The 17269-nt window shown below is 35.3% G+C and overlaps 1 protein-coding gene and 1 non-coding gene across 5 annotated transcripts in view; both read left to right on the top strand.

Moving 5' to 3' along the window:
• Positions 1 to 17269, top strand: part of EPHA6 (EPH receptor A6) — an 878132-nt gene that overhangs the window by 120564 nt on the left and 740299 nt on the right. The window contains exon 3 of one of the 4 annotated variants that reach the window (XM_059164404.1): positions 16102 to 16221. The exons of the other annotated variants lie outside the window; for them this stretch is intronic. Coding sequence (XP_059020387.1) covers positions 16174 to 16221 — 48 coding nt within the window. The 5' untranslated portion in view covers positions 16102 to 16173. The remainder of the gene's footprint in view (positions 1 to 16101; positions 16222 to 17269) is intronic. 4 annotated transcript variants of the gene reach the window in all.
• Positions 16962 to 17147, top strand: LOC131826062 (U2 spliceosomal RNA). Its single transcript, XR_009351404.1, has one exon. It is a non-coding gene; the product is annotated as a U2 spliceosomal RNA (small nuclear RNA).

Genomic DNA, 17269 nt, shown 5'->3' with positions numbered 1-17269 from the left:
ACAGAAAAGATTCAGGATCAAGACACTGAGCATTATGACAGTACAAGTATATTTAGGACATGGAAGTTTTTTGGGACAGTAGAATTTAATGTGATATTATAGGGATAAAGAGTTTATGACTATAAATTTTAAATTGAAATTGGAGGAAAGTTAAATATGTGAAACAACTAATTGTGGATTGCTCAGTCGGACAAGAAAGGGAGTATAGATATTTGTTTCTATTTTGGGAAATCATAAATAATACTGTGATGATCATCTTGTTGTACAAAGGGAAATTACCAAAAAACAGTTTGTTTGTTTGTTTGTTTTTTTAAGAGAGAGAATGAGGAGCAGGGAGGGGCAGAGAGAGAGGGAGAGAGAAAATTCCAAGCAAGCTCCATGCTAGGTGTCCACTAGGCGTATTTGTGGAACCTCAAGACCCCAAGACAAAATGAGGAGTTGAATGCTTAACCAACTGAACCACCCAGGTGTCCCCAGTTGGCATTCTTTGTAAGAAATGCCTTTTTTACTAATGTTTTGTGACAAATTTTTTATAACAATTAAATAGCATCTGAAGTAATACTTTAATGTAGGAAACAAGTTTAAGTTTAATTAAACAAGTTTAAGACTTGTTAATATTTTTACAAATACTTGAATATTATGGCATTTTACTTTATACATCACACACACACACACACACATACAGTCTCTCTCTCTCTCTCTCTCAGAAACAGACCTTGTCCAGTAGTTTGGTTTTCTTGAAGCAGCAGAATTTATGCAACTGATTTTTTTCAAGGAAAGAACTTTTGCAAAATAAGGGTCTGGAATTAACTGCTTGAATTCCATAAGGATCAATAATGATTTAAAATATCTTCCTCAGTAAGCCTTAAAAACACCTTTTGTTACATCCAAATAATCTTTGAAATTATACGGGTTTTGATACCAATAACTGCTAGAATTAACTTGTACAAGTGCAGAGACTTTTTTGTTTTGCTCACAACTATACCAAATGCCCCCAAATCATTTGGCATAGAATGAGCATGAAATAAATAATTATATTTCTGTAACACCATATGAGTCTGCTTCATCAAAGCTAGTAATTAAAAAAAAATAGTAAGAAATCCTGCTATAACCTTTCTTCAGTAATGCAAATATGGATAGTCTACATTTGAAAATGCCATTTATACAGTAAGTTCACCTTTATCATTTTATAAACTTGTCAGTGATACGACCTAACACCTTACTTGGTTGGTTTTTTGGGAACTTAACATATAGCATTGAGTATTATTTTATAAGCCTATTTAATAGGCTAAAGATATTTTGATCTGCAACAGTTTTGCTTGCTAGTTGGTCATTGAAATTGATCATTTATTTTTTGTGTGAATTGCAAATTTGTAATTTATAATTTGTAAATTGTAAACTGATCATAACTTTTACTACCTTTCAGAACTTCTCCATGGTCCTTACTTTTTTTTTTTTTTTTTTTTTTTTTTTTTTTTTTTTTTTTTTTTAAAGATTTTATTTATTAATTTGACAGAGAGAAATCACAAGTAGACAGAGAGGCAGCCAGAGAGAGAGAGAGGGAAGCAGGCTCTCTGCCGAGCAGAGAGCCCGATGCGGGACTCGATCCCAGGACTCTGAGATCATGACCTGAGCCGAAGGCAGCGGCTTAACCCACTGAGCCACCCAGGCGCCCCGGTCCTTACTTTTTTAGATGTTTCTCATGTGTGTCTTTGAACTTTAGTTCAAACTGAACTTTGAACTTTAGTACTTCATACAATACAATGCAAAATTCATAGAATTTTAATGATCAATAGCTAAATATTTCATTATAATGAGAAGATTCCTACTTCATCTTACTCTGCCACATCAAGAAAAAAAAAATGATTATCTACAACTAGTTCTGAAAGAATAGTAGCACAATGCCAACAATGATATATAAAACATTTACTTAAAAAAAAGTTTGAATAGAAAAACAAAAGCCACCTCATTAACATTACTTGGTCAATTATAATATTTGACTTTACAAGAAGTACTTTTAAGGTTATAATTTTTAATTCAGAGACCTACATTTCTAAGTAACTCAAACCTCTAATATTTTCTAGAATTTTTTTAAATTGAAGTTTAACTGGCGTGCAGTATTACATTAGTTTCAGGGGTACAATATAGTGATATGATATTTTTTCATATCACAGACTGATCCCCATGGTAATTCTAGTTAACCACCCATCACCATACAAAATTACTACAATATAATTGACTATATTTTCTATGCTATTTGTTTCTGTTTTGTTTTGTTTTTTTGTTTTGTTTTTTTTTAGATACTACATATATGTGAGCTCATATGATAGTTGTCTTTCTCTGACTTATTTTGCATAGGGCTATGCTCTCTCCATCCATTAATGTTATTGCAAATGGCAAATTTCATTGCTATTTATGACTAATATTCCATTGTACATATATGCCATAACTTCTTTGTCCACTCAGCCATCGATAGACACTTCGGTTGTTTCTATATCTCGGCTATTGTCAATCATGTTTCAGTGAACATAGAAGTGCATATATTTCTTCAAATTAGTATTTAACTTTCTTCAGATAAATACTCAGAAGTGGAATTTATCATATGGTAGATCTATTTTTAATTTTTTGACGAACCTCCACACTGTTTTCCAAAATGACTGCACTGACTTACATTGCCACGCAATGTACAGGGGTTCCCTTTTTTCCACAGTATTGCCAGCATTCTTAGTTTTTTGTCTTTTTGATGAACAGGTGTGAAGTGATATCTCATTGTGGCTTTGATTTTCATTTCTCTGATGATTAGTGATGTTGAGCATCTTTTCATGTGCCTGTTGGCCATCTGTATATCTTCTTTGGAAAAATATGTATTCAAGTCCTCTGCCCATTTTTTAATCGGCTTATTTGTTTTTTGGTTTTTTGGGTTTTTTGTTGTGTTTTGGTGTTGAATTGTATAAGTTCTTTATATATTTTATATATTTTAACCCCTTATTGTATTAGTTCATTATATAACTTAACCTCTTACTGGATATAAAATTTGCAGATATCTTCTCCCATTCAGTAGACTGCTTTTTCATTTTGTTGGTAGTTTCTTTTGCTGTGCAAAAGGTTTTTAGTTTGATATAATCCCATTTGTTTATTTTAACTTTTGTTATCCTTGCCTGAGGAGACAAGTTCAAAAAAATATTGCTAAAGCTGATGTCAACTTACTGCCTATGTTTTCTTCAGGGAGTTTTATGGTTTCAGATTTTATACTCAAGTCTTTACTGCATTTTGTATATTTTTTGGAATTTAATTTTCTCGTTAATTTAGCAACAAGCTACTCTTCCAACAAGTTTAGCACTTTTGTAACCACTTATAAAATGATTTATGTATCTGTTTTCAGTTTGGATTTCTAGCAAACAAATGATACCTATAATTAAAACCTTCCAAGTTCATAATTTAAAAAATAAGCAATAATTTTTATTTATCCTGCTTGAAGTTTGCTGAGATTCCTGAATGTATGGGTTTCTTTGTGATGACACTTACAAAATTTTGTCATAATTTTTCAAATATTTCTGCCCCAGTCTCTCTGTCTTCTCTGTCTGGGAGTCCAAAACTGGCTCTCAGATTATTGAGGCTGTAGTCCCTTTTCTTCTTTTCAATCTTTCTTTTCTCTGTCTACTTCAGTGTGGATTATATCTATTAACAGACATTTCACTGATTCTTTTTTTTTTATTTTGTCCAGTATGTTTTTAATCTCAATTAATGAATTTTTTGTTTCTGATACTGCATTTGTTCAATTCCAGAATTATTTCTTAGTTGCTGTCTAGTTATTCTGTTTATTTCAATTGACAGATTTTCCCCTTGATACTGGGCCTCATTTCCTTGTTTTTCACATATTTAATAAGTCTTCTTGTACACTCACTAGACATTATGGATGATATGTTTTAGGGACTCTGGGTATTACAATTTTCTTCTGAAAACTTTTGAATTTTCTTCTAGCATACAGTTTAAATTACTCACAGATCACATTGTTTTTTCAGAGGCATGGTTTTAGGCTTTGTTAGGGCTACTTCAATCTATTAATGGTTTTGCACATTGTTATAGAGACAGTCCCTTAGTCAACAAGGAAAGCCAGAATATTTTCAAAGTCTAAATTTGTTGAGACAACTGTGAATTCACCTCTTTTGGGGTAGACAGCTGCTAAAATCTCTACTAAGCTCTTTCAAGGCTTTCTGTTGTTTTCCTCTGGGCTGTTTTTAGCCTTGCTTGGAACAGGGACAGTTAGAGTGGTGTATATGTGCAGCTTTTGGACTCCCCCTTCTTTGATTCTCCACAGTCACAAGCCCTAAATTCCAGCTGCTCTGAAAACCAGAAGTCCAACTTCTGATTCCTCCAAAGGGCTTCAATAACTGCATCTTTCTACTTGAGTTCTTTCTAACTCCTCTACCTGTTCCACTCCTTAGATATGGAGGATAGCCTCAGTATAGATGGGGTGCCTAAAATCTGACACAGTGCTGGTCTAATCCTTTTCTTTCAAGGATCTCGTCTTCTTTAGTTTCTGCCTCCTTTAAGTCTCATCCACTTCTCTCCCCAGAGTTTATTCTTTTTTTAGCAGAAGACAGTTCATTATAAGCTAGACTACCTAATATCAGAGGCTGAAAATACCCACTTGTAATTTTTTTCAAGTCCTTCTAACCTCATATCTGATAGTAACATTTAAAACCATGGGCCCATGACATTTTATCTGTCTTTGAAAGTTTATTTTGTGACTCTTATGAGGCTTATTTTTGAGATCCCCATCCCCCTGCTTGCCATCTTGTCTTACCATATGGTCCAGTAATTCCACTGCTGGGTATTTACCCAAAGAAAACAAAAACACTAACTTGAAAAGATACATACACACTTATGTTTACTGCAGCATTATTTATAGCAGCCAATATATGGAAGCATAAGAAGTGTCCGTGATAGATTGATAGAATAGATAGATTAATGTACAAAAATGTGGGGTGTGTGTGTGTGTGTGTGCATATATACATATATATGTATATGTGTATATATACACATACATATATGACATATATACATACAAACAATGGAATATTACTCAGCCAGTAAAATGAATGGGATCTTGCCATTTGTTATAACATGGGTGGATTTAGAGGGTACTGTGCTAAGAGAAATAAGTCAGAGAAAGACAAATGCCACATGATTTCATTTATATGTGGAATATAAAAAACAAAACAAATAAAAGGATAAACAGACAAAAACTCCAGACTCTTAAATACAGAATACAAACTCCTGGTTGCTAGAGGGGAAGGGTGGAGTGGTAGGTGGAATTTAGATGAAGGAGATTAAGGGGTACAAACTTTCAGTTACAAAACAAAAGTCACACAGAGATAAAAAAGCACAGCATAGGAAATACAGTAAATATTTTACCTTCCACCAATATTAAATGTAGATATTCATATATATTCATATATATGAATTAACGTATATATCTTTAATTTCTTCTTTTCTGTACAGTTTTAGGTATCTTTAATATCATGCTACACAAGTAAACAAGATTTAATCTTAGAATTTTTTAATCTTAGAACATTTTTTGCTTTATTTTTAGGCCAGAAAATGAGTTTACCCAGAGTTCACTGGAGTTATCATTCTAGGATGGTATATTTAGAATAGAAGTTTCCAGGGTTCCAGGGATATTGTTGTACCCTATCAGCAGTACCTTCATGAGGACAAAAGGTGGGGATGGATTAATAACCTTTCATACCTTAGACTTAAGTACTTAACTATGTGTACACCTGAAAGCATCTCAAAACCAACAAGCACTTTTATAATCTCTTACCCTTACCCTTTACTAAACTTATAATGTATCCATTGAGTTAGATTTAGATATTTACTGAGGCACTCCCAGTATTTGCAATGACAACTCAATAGAAAACTTTCTTTATCATAAGTCTCTTCCACTGCCATATATTATATTTTTCACTGCAGGCCAATATTATCTAAAGTGTACACTGGAAAGAAATGTCACATGACACGTTTCTCAAAAAACAGAAGCATAGAACATACAATTCCTGGTAGGCACTCTGAAGTTAAAACAGCATTTTAAAGACTGAAATATTTTTAAATATAAAAATAAATAATCCAAGGGAGGAGTCAAGATGGCGGAGAAGTAGCAGGCTGAGACTACTTCGCCTAGCAGGAGATCAGATAGATAGCTTGTCTGAAGATTGCAAACACCTGCGAATCCATCGGCAGATTGAAGAGAAGAAGAACAGCAATTCTGGAAACAGAAAAACAACCACTTTCTGAAAGGTAGGACTGGCAGAGACATGAATCCAAAGCGACGGGAAGATAGACCCCGGGGGGAGGGGCTGGCCCCCGGCAGGATGTGGAACAACAGAGAACAAAATCAGGACTTTTAAAAGTCTGTTCCACTGAGGGACATCGCTCCAGAGGCTAAACTGGGGCGAAGCTCACGCGGGGTCAGCATGGCCTCAGGACCCGCAGGGTCACAGAAGGATCGGGGGTGTCTGAGTCGCAAAGCTTGTTGGTATTGGAACGAGAAAACCGGCTACAGAGACAGAGCCGACAGTAAGATCACAGCTCGGTGTTACCTTGAGCCAGCCAAGGCTCGGTGAGCTCAGAGTGCGGCCGGAGGTCGGGCAGATGGGAGTAACTGGGCGCTGTTCTCCAGAGACGCACTGAGGAGTGGGCCCCGGGCTCTCGGCTCCTCCGGGCTGGAGACCAGGAGGCCACCATTTGTATTTCCGTCCTATGGACTCTATGGAAAGCGCTAGGGGAACAAAAGCTCCTGAAAGCAAACCCCAGCGGATTACTCAGTCCAGCCCGTGGTAAGGGCGGTTCAATTCCGCCTGGGGCAAAGACACTTGAGAATCACTACACCAGGCCCCTCCCCCAGAAGATGAACAAGAAATCCAGCCGAGACCAAGTTCACTTACCAAGGAGTGCGGCTTCAATACCAAGGAGAGCAGCAGAATTCCAGAAGAGGAGAAAGCAAAGCACGGAACTCATGGCTTTCTCCCTGTGATTTTTTTTAGTCTTGCAGTTAATTTAATTTTTTCTTTTTCATTTTTTGTTTTTTTTCTCGCCTTCTGGTAAAATTTTTTTGTAACTTTTACCCTTTTCTTTTTTAACGTTTTTTAACTAGTTTATCTAATATATATATATTTTCTTTTTTATATTTTTCTTTATTCATTTTCTTTTTTTTTTAATTCTTCTCTTTTCCTTTTTTTTTTTTTTCTTTCTTCCTTTTTGAACCTGTTTTTATCCCCTTTCTCCCCCCTCACGATTTGGGATCTCTTCTGATTTGGTTAAAGCATATTTTCCTGGGGTTGTGCCACCCTTTTAGTATTTTACTTGCTCCTTCATATACTCTTATCTGGACAAAATGACAAGACGGAAAAACTCACCACAAAAAAAAGAGCAAGAGGCAGTACTGAAGGCTAGGGACCTAATCAATACAGACATTGGTAATATGTCAGATCTAGAGTTCAAAATGACAATTCTCAAGGTTCTAGCTGGGCTCAAAAAAGGCATGGAAGATATTAGAGAAACCCTCTCGGGAGATATAAAAGCCCTTTCTGGAGAAATAAAAGAACTAAAATCTAACCAAGTTGAAATAAAAAAAGCTATTAATGAGGTGCAATCAAAAATGGAGGCTCTCACTGCTAGGATAAATGAGGCAGAAGAAAGAATTAGTGATATAGAAGACCAAATGACAGAGAATAAAGAAGCTGAGCAAAAGAGGGACAAACAGCTACTGGACCACGAGGGGAGAATTCGAGAGATAAGTGACACAATAAGACGAAACAACATTAGAATAATTGGGATTCTGAAGAAGAAGAAAGAGAGAGGGGAGCAGAAGGTATACTGGAGAGAATTATTGGGGAGAATTTCCCCAATATGGCAAAGGAAACGAGCATCAAAATTCAGGAGGTTCAGAGAATGCCCCTCAAAATCAATAAGACTAGGCCCACACCCCGTCACCTAATAGTAAAATTTACAAGTCTCAGTGACAAAGAGAAAATACTGAAAGAAGCCCGGGAAAAGAAGTCTGTAACATACAATGGTAAAAATATTAAATTGGCAGCTGACTTATCCACAGAGACCTGGCAGGCCAGAAAGAGCTGGCATGATATTTTCAGAGCACTAAATGAGAAAAACATGCAGCCAAGAATACTATATCCAGCTAGGCTATCATTGAAAATAGAAGGAGAGATTAAAAGCTTCCAAGACAAACAAAAACTGAAAGAATTTGCAAACATCAAACCAGCTCTACAGGAAATATTGAAAGGGGTCCTCTAAGCAAAGAGAGAGCCTACAAGTGGTAGATTAGAAAAGAACAGAGACCATATACAGTAACAGTCACCTTACAGGCAATACAATGGCACTAAATTCATATCTCTCAATAGTTACCCTGAATGTGAATGGGCTAAATGCCCCTGTCAAAAGACACAGGGTATCATAATGGATAAAAAAACAAAACCCATCTATATGTTGCCTCCAAGAAACTCATTTTAAGCCCGAAGACACCTCCAGATTTAAAGTGAGGGGTTGGAAAAGAATTTACCATGCTAATGGACATCAGGAGAAAGCAGGAGTGGCAATCCTTATATCAGATCAATTAGATTTTAAGCCAAAGACTATAATAAGAGATGAGGAAGGACACTATATCATACTCAAAGGGTCTGTCCAACAAGAAGATTTAACAATTTTAAATATCTATGCCCCCAACGTGGGAGCAGCCAACTATATAAACCAATTAATAACAAAATCAAAGAAACACATCAACAATAATACAATAATAGTAGGGGACTATAACACTCCCCTCACTGAAATGGACAAATCATCCAAGCAAAAGATCAGCAAGGAAATAAAGGCCTTAAACGACACACTGGACCAGATGGACATCACAGATATATTCAGAACATTTCATCCCAAAGCAACAGAATACACTTTCTTCTCTAGTGCACATGGAACATTCTCCAGAATAGATCACATCCTCGGTCCTAAATCAGGACTCAACCGGTATCAAAAGATTGGGATCATTCCCTGCATATTTTCAGACCACAATGCTCTAAAGCTAGAACTCAACCACAAGAGGAAGTTTGGAAAGAAACTAAATACATGGAGACTAAACAGCATCCTTCTAAAGAATGAATGGGTCAACCGGGAAATTAAAGAAGAATTGAAAAAAATCATGGAAACAAATGATAATGAAAATACAACGGTTCAAAATCTGTGGGACACAACAAAGGCAGTCCTGAGAGGACAATATATAGCGGTACAAGCATTTCTCAAGAAACAAGAAAGGTCTCAGGTACACAACCTAACCCTACACCTAAAGGAGCTGGAGAAAGAACAAGAAAGAAACCCTAAGCCCAGCAGGAGAGGAGAAATCATAAAGATCAGAGCAGAAATCAATGAAATAGAAACCAAAAAAACAATAGAACAAATCAACGAAAGTAGGAGCTGGTTCTTTGAAAGAATTAATAAAATTGATAAACCCCTGGCCCGACTTATCAAAAAGAAAAGAGAAAGGACCCAAATAAATATAATCATGAATGAAAGAGGAGAGATCACAACTAACACCAAAGAAATACAAACTATTATAAGAACATACTATGAGCAAATCTACGCCAACAAATTTGCAATCTGGAAGAAATGGATGCATTCCTAGAAACATATAAACAACCACAACTGAACCAGGAAGAAATAGAAAGCCTGAACAGACCCATAACCAGTAAGGAGATTGAAACAGTCATTAAAAATCTCCAAACAAACAAAAGCCCAAGGCCAGACGGCTTCCCAGGGGAATTCTACCAAACATTTAAAGAAGAACTAATTCCTATTCTCCTGAAACTGTTCCAAAAAATAGAAAAGGAAGGAAAACTTCGAAACTCATTTTATGAGGCCAGCATCACCTTGATCCCAAAACCAGATAAGGATCCCATCAAAAAAGAGAGCTATAGACCAATATCCTTGATGAACACAGATGCAAAAATTCTCACCAAAATACTAGCCAATAGGATTCAACAGAACATTAAAAGGATTATTCACCACGACCAAGTGGGATTTATTCCAGGGCTGCAAGGTTGGTTCAACATCCGCAAATCAGTCAATGTGATACAACACATCAATAAAAGAAAGAACAAGAACCATATGATACTTTCAATAGATGCTGAAAAAGCATTTGACAAAGTATAGCATTCCTTCCTGATCAAAACCCTTCAAAGTGTAGGGATAGAGGGCATATACCTCAATATCATCAAAGCCATCTATGAAAAACCCACCGCAAATATCATTCTCAATGGAGAAAAACTGAAAGCTTTTCTGCTAAGGTAAGGAACACGGCAGGGATGTCCATTATCACCAATGCTATTCAACATAGTACTAGAGGTCCTAGCCTCAGCAATCAGACAACAAAAGGAAATTAAAGGCATCCAAATCAGCAAAGAAGAAGTCAAATTATCACTCTTCGCAGATGATATGATACTATATGTGGAAAACCCAAAAGACTCCACTCCAAAACTGCTAGAACTTGTACAGGAATTCAGTAAAGTGTCAGGATATAAAATCAATGCACAGAAATCAGTTGCATTTCTTTACACCAACAACAAGACAGAACAAAGAGAAATTAGGAGTCAATCCCATTTACAATTGCACCCCAAACCATAAGATACCTAGGAATAAACCTAACCAAAGAGACACAGAATTTATACTCAGAACACTATAAAGTACTCATGAAAGAAATTGAGGAAGACACAAAGAAATGGAAAAATGTTCCATGCTCCTGGATTGGAAGAATAAATATTGTGAAAATGTCTAAAGCAATCTACACATTTAATGCAATTCCTGTCAAAGTACCATCCATCTTTTTCAAAGAAATGGAACAAATAATTCTAAAATTTATATGGAACCAGAAAAGACCTCGAATAGCCAAAGGGATATTGAAAAAGAAAGCCAACGTTGGTGGCATCACAATTCCGGACTTCAAGCTCTATTACAAAGCTGTCATCATCAAGACAGCATGGTACTGGCACAAAAACAGACACATAGATCAATGGAACAGAATAGAGAGCCCAGAAATAGACCCTCAACTCTATGGTCAACTAATCTTCGACAAAGCATGAAAGAATGTCCAATGGAAAAAAGACAGCCTCTTCAATAAATCATGCTGGGAAAATTGGACAGCCACATGCAGAAAAATGAAATTGGACCATTTCCTTACACCACACATGAAAATAGACTCAAAATGGATGAAGGTCCTCAATGTGCGAAAGGAATCCATCAAAATCCTTGAAGAGAACACAGGTAGCAACCTCTTCGACCTCAGCCGCAGCAACATCTTCCTAGGAACATCGCCAAAGGCAAGGGAAGCAAGGGCAAAAATGAACTATTGGGATTTCATCAAGATCAAAAGCTTTTGCACAGCAAAGGAAACAGTGAACAAAACTGAAAGACAACTGACAGAATGGGAGAAGATATTTGCAAACGACATATCGGATAAAGGACTAGTGTACAGAATCTATAAAGAACTTAGCAAACTCAACACCCAGAGAACAAATAATCCAATCAAGAAATGGGCAGAGGACATGAACAGAGATTTCTGCAAAGAAGACATCCAGATGGCCAACAGACACATGAAAAAGTGCTCCATATCACTCGGCATCAGGGAAATACAAATCAAAACCACAATGCGATATCACCTCACACCAGTCAGAATGGCTAAAATCAACAAGTCAGGAAATGACAGATGCTGGTGAGGTTGCGGAGAAAGGGGAACCCTCCTACACTGTAGGTGGGAATGCAAGCTGGTGCAGCCACTCTGGAAAACAGCATGGAGGTTCCTCAAAATGTTGAAAATAGAACTTCCCTATGACCCAGCAATTGCACTACTGGGTATTTACTCTAAAGATACAAACGTAGTGATCCAAAGGGACACATGCACCCGAATGTTTATAGCAGCAATGTCCACAATAGCCAAACTATGGAAACAACCTAGATGTCCATCAACAGATGAATGGATCAAGAAGATGTGGTATATATACACAATGGAATACTATGCAGCCATCAAAAGAAATGAAATCTTGCCATTTGCGACAACATGGATGGAACTAGAGCGTATCATGCTTAGCGAAATAAGTCAAGCAGAGAAAGACAACTATCATATGATCTCCCTGATATGAGGAAGTGGTGATGCAACATGGGGGCTTAACTGGGTAGGAGAAGAATAAATGAAACAAGATGGGATTGGGAGGGAGACAAACCATAAGTGACTCTTGATCTCACAAAACAAACTGAGGGTTGCTGGGGGGAGGGGGTTTGGGAGAAGGGGGTGGGATTATGGACATTGGGGAGGGTATGTGCTTTGGTGAGTGCTGTGAAGTGTGTAAACCTGGTGATTCACAGACCTGTACCCCTGGGGATAAAAATATATGTTTATAAAAAATAAAAAATTTAAAAAAAATAAGAAATAAAAAATAAAAAAAAATAATCCAATGCAAGCATGCACATAACATTAAAATTTGATTCTTGGGCTTTCCAAAATTCATTTTACCGAGGGATTGTTTTGTTATTACAGTTTTCTCATTTCTACCTGCTGCTGTGCAAAATTATTTTGTGTGTCTTTATTAAATTCAGGTTGGGGGTGCCTGGGTGGCTCAGATGGTTAAGTGTCATCCTTCGGCTCAGGTCATAATCTCAGTGTCCTGGCCTTGAGCCGCTTGTCAGGCTCCCAGCTTAGTGGGGAGTCTGCTTCTTCCTTTGCTGCCTCTCCTGCTTGTGCACTTGTTCTCTCTCTCTCTCTCTCCCCACTCTCAAATGAAGAAATAAAAATATTTAAAAAAATAAAATAAAAAATAAATAAATTCAGGTTGGCCTCAGTCCATACATAAACTTACCAGTTGTCTTCTATTTATTCCTTATTGCTCTGTAAGCTAATTAGACACTGACGGGGAACTTTAAAACCTTTTATTTAATAACTAAATAGTGATATTAATCTTTGTTGATCTTATAATGGAGATTGTAAATAACGGAGTTTATAATGAATGCTTGCTACCTTACTTTTGCTTTATTTGCTTACTCTTCATACTTTGAGGATCCCTATACTTAGAAAATTTCATCTTTTTCCTTTAAGTTTCAGTTTATACTCCCTCTTTTATAAGGTACTAACTTACATCTCCCAAATAATTTGATATTTAATATTTAAAATTTAGGTATTATCAACTAGTGTGTGTATGTGTGTGTGTGTTTGATGTCTGTCTAATTATTTGCTATAATAATATTCCAAGGATACAAACAGAATTTGCCATTTTTCTCCTGTTACAGCACCTGTGGCTTGTGAACTCATATTTCATTACTAAGTTATGGAAAATGAGATTTTTACTAGCTTACCATCTATAATATGTCTAGCTTATCTCTTATACCATTGAAAAGGTTTCTTTTAGGCTGTAATTTTGTTTAGCAGCAAATTTTCCCTGATTCATAATTTTTTCTTTCATAGTTTGCTCTTTTCAATTTAGAATTCTGCTTGCTTACATAAAATGACAACCTGTTGGCCAGAAATTTGTGAAAATGAAAGTGATTTTACTATTATTGTATGTTTTAACTTTTATACCTTTATCTTTAAAAGATATATTTAATATTGAATACTTCATGAACTCTTGGGAACTATGGTGAACTCATTTTTCTAGCTATCTTGTGAGGATTTCATTTGGTTTATGTTTCAGCTGATCTTGAAGAAATGCACCTTCTATTTATTAGGGTTTTGGTCTTTGGTTGCAGCAAGCTGTCATTGAACACACTTTTCAGTTTCACAGGTTTTTTTTTTTTTTTTTTTTTTTTCAGATTTTATTTAGGGGCGCCTGGGTGGCTCAGTGGGTTAAAGCCTCTGCCTTTGACTCAGGTCATGATCTCAGGTCCTGGGATCAAGACCCCCCCCCATCCCCCCATCACCCCATCCCCCCATCCCCGCATCTCGGGCTTTCTGCTCAGCAGGGAGCCTGCTTCCTCCTCTCTCTCTGCCTGCCTCTCTGCCTACTTGTGAACTCTCTCTCTCTGTCAAATAAATAAATAAAAATCTTTAAAAAAAAGATTTTATTTGTTTATTTGACAGACAAAGATCACAAGTAGGTAGAGAGGCAGGCAGAGAAAGAGAGAGGGAAGCAGGCTCCCTGCTGAGCAGAAAGCCCGAGATGCGGATGGGGGGATGGGGGGATGGGGGGATAGGGGGGGGGTCTTGATCCCAGGACCTGAGATCATGACCTGAGTCAAAGGCAGAGGCTTTAACCACTGAGCCACCCAGGCGCCCCTCAGTTTCACAGGTTTATGAGTCTTTTTCTCCCCCTCAGGGAGAAATAAATTTGCATATATTTAAGCCACAAAGACAGTTGTTTGTAAATAGAGTATCTCTATCTGACTAACTAGACTATTTTGATTTTTAACTTAAATTTAAATCACAGAGGTCAGGATTAATTTCCACCAGATTTTCCTTCCTTCAAGCTTTGGTCTTCATTTTTGTTTTTAGAGCTTATTCTTAAATACCAATTCTAATTTTATTTTGCCATTATTATTAAAGAAAGTAATAACTTTTTTATCTTAGCTGTAAATTATCATTTTTTGAGAATCAGTTTTTAACTGTGGTTTTGAAATAACCAAATACAGATTTCTAAAAAAAATCTGACAAAATATATCAAGCAGAAATGGACATTTCTACTGATTTTTTGTTTCATTAAGCAAAATACATATTGTGTAACTATAATTTCACTGTATGTATGTGTCATAATTATATGGTAAGTGGGTATAAGAATATTTATAAAAATTAATTTATAGCATTTCCTTATTTTACAGTGCTTTCAAGTATTAGTGAGGTTTAGATAAAGCTGTAAATTTAAGAATGTGCAATTGGGAAGGCAAATGATATTGAAATAAATGTTAAGAAATTAAAAACCATAAAGCAATCAGATAATTCAAATGTCTTTTTCCTAAAGGACTATCTAGCTTAAATATGAAAACATGGGATAGAAGAAGGGTCTTTTAAATATGATTACTTTATATATTAACTTAGCTCCTAGCACTATAAAATTCTTCTTCATTAGTTTTTTTTTTAATATTCTAGCACTATAAATTCAATTGTAATTCAATTGTAGAGTATAACCATAAATTCAGTTGTACTACAGAAATTCTGGTATTGGTTCTCTAATATCCATCCAAGCCTTGTAAAGATTAATCCAGCAACACTGAGTATTTAGATTAATGGTTACTGTTTTAGCAACCTTTCTTCTTGAAATATTTATTACTACATTCGTTTTCACTAAACCAGAAGATAATACATAAACAACATTCTTATGGATTTTAGAAAACAACTATAATTAAATCATCAATATTTTTACTACATGTCAACTAGTCAATACTGGGGAAAATCAAATCAAAATATATTTCTCTCTTTTTTTTTTTCTCATGTTGTAACTAATGACACTGATCATTTCAACATATTAAAGATGATGTATATCTGCCAACATACAGTCTTTTATTTTTCATTCAAGATTAGAAATGTAGTGATATTTTTATTTTTGGTAAAAACAAATGTATAACTATTTCATATATATGTGACATACATATGTTAGAATGTTTATTAGTACACATGGAAATAATTCTTATACTCATTAAACAATGCATTTCAATTTTCTGAACTGTATATGAGCATATAATATTTAAATATTTTTTTAAATCTAGCTTATAAGGATAGCCTATTAAAAAACATATTGTCCTAAATCATCATATTTCATTTTGTAGAAAGGATACCATCCTAAATAGTTCTTTTCATTAGAAAGGTTTTTCATGTTTGTGTAGTTCTAAGGATGCTTCTGATCTGACTCACACAAGCATATTTTCAAATATAGCCTGATTTGAATTAATACAGGGTAATTATATTTTTCTTGAGAATACTGTTAATTTTACATGGGAGGACTCATTAGTGAAAATGAATACGTATGTCATACCATATAACACCTTCACTATGCAAAGTTGCTAAAACAGTATGGAAAAAACCTCCTAAGGAAAATTTGATATAGCTTTCCTATGCTTTTCCAGACCTATTTTCAACACTGCTAAAAGGGGGGAAAATTCAAGAAGGCACTGAAGAGACCACCTCACCAGACCCTGATGTTACTTCTCCTCTGGATGTACATGCTGCAGCTCCATAGGAGCCAGGTTGGAAAAGTTTCTAGGAAAACAACATATTCCTTAATTACATATATTTTTAAGTAGAAAGATTTTTTTTCTATGGCACTTTGTCTTTTTAGACCCCAGAGTTAAGTACATGAAAAAGTCTATACTTTTAGTTTGAACTTAACATTTATCTCTTAATTGTTATTTGGGGAAAAAAAAAATCTGTAACAAACATCTGGCTTCTCAAAAATATTTTTGAAATTTGATTGTTTTAAAGCATGCAAAATTCACTAATTAAAAACATCATGGTACTATTTTGTACATACTATAAAAATATCAAGCTTAATCCATTATACTAGAATTTGAAGTTAAATGATTATAAAGATGTGTATCAAATTTTTCAAGCCCTTCTGTATATACTACATAAATGGAAGTAGGTAGTTTCTATATGCTTTTTTTTCTATACCTCAAACTCTACCTTTGTTATTGCTCTTGATTCTAAGTGAAAATTTAAAGGTAATTAAATATCCATATAGTGTTAATTCTTCATAGCTGGGAGGACTCTGGAGAGACAGGTCAGTGAGTTGGCAAAACAACCTTAAAAGGGAATTTTTTAAAGACTACCTCAAAATCTAAATTTTAGATTTTTCATATTTTGAAATATAATGAATCTTCACTCAGATTACTGAAATGCATTGCCATAAAGAAGGATGTTAGTAATTCCATGAATAGAGGTTGCACATTATAATTGTAACTGATGTATTTTTTTTTAAACATAGTCAATTGCTTCTTGGCCTTTTGGCTAAATCAGATGTAGTCTCTGTTCTTATCAGCTTAATATCTGATAGGTCCTTTATCTAATGATAATATGTAAATCGATTTTTGGAGCAGGGAGGTGGAATAGTAGCTTGCTCCATCCACTCCCACCCATCAAACTGGTGAGTCTCTCCAGGAATGATGCTTTTAAAAGGCAAAGTCACTCAGCAGTAATCAAAAGTTGTGTAAATGGAGAATGAAAAACATAATTTAACTGTGGGCACATAATAAATGAAGTTAATTGTTAAATAAAAGATATAAGAAAAGCAAGAGT

The sequence above is a fragment of the Mustela lutreola genome, chromosome 2, assembly GCF_030435805.1.
Source record: "Mustela lutreola isolate mMusLut2 chromosome 2, mMusLut2.pri, whole genome shotgun sequence".
In the NCBI taxonomy this organism is placed as follows: Eukaryota; Metazoa; Chordata; class Mammalia; order Carnivora; family Mustelidae; genus Mustela; species Mustela lutreola.
Note: the sequence above shows the minus strand (reverse complement) of the source record. Positions and strands in the feature narration are given on the sequence as shown.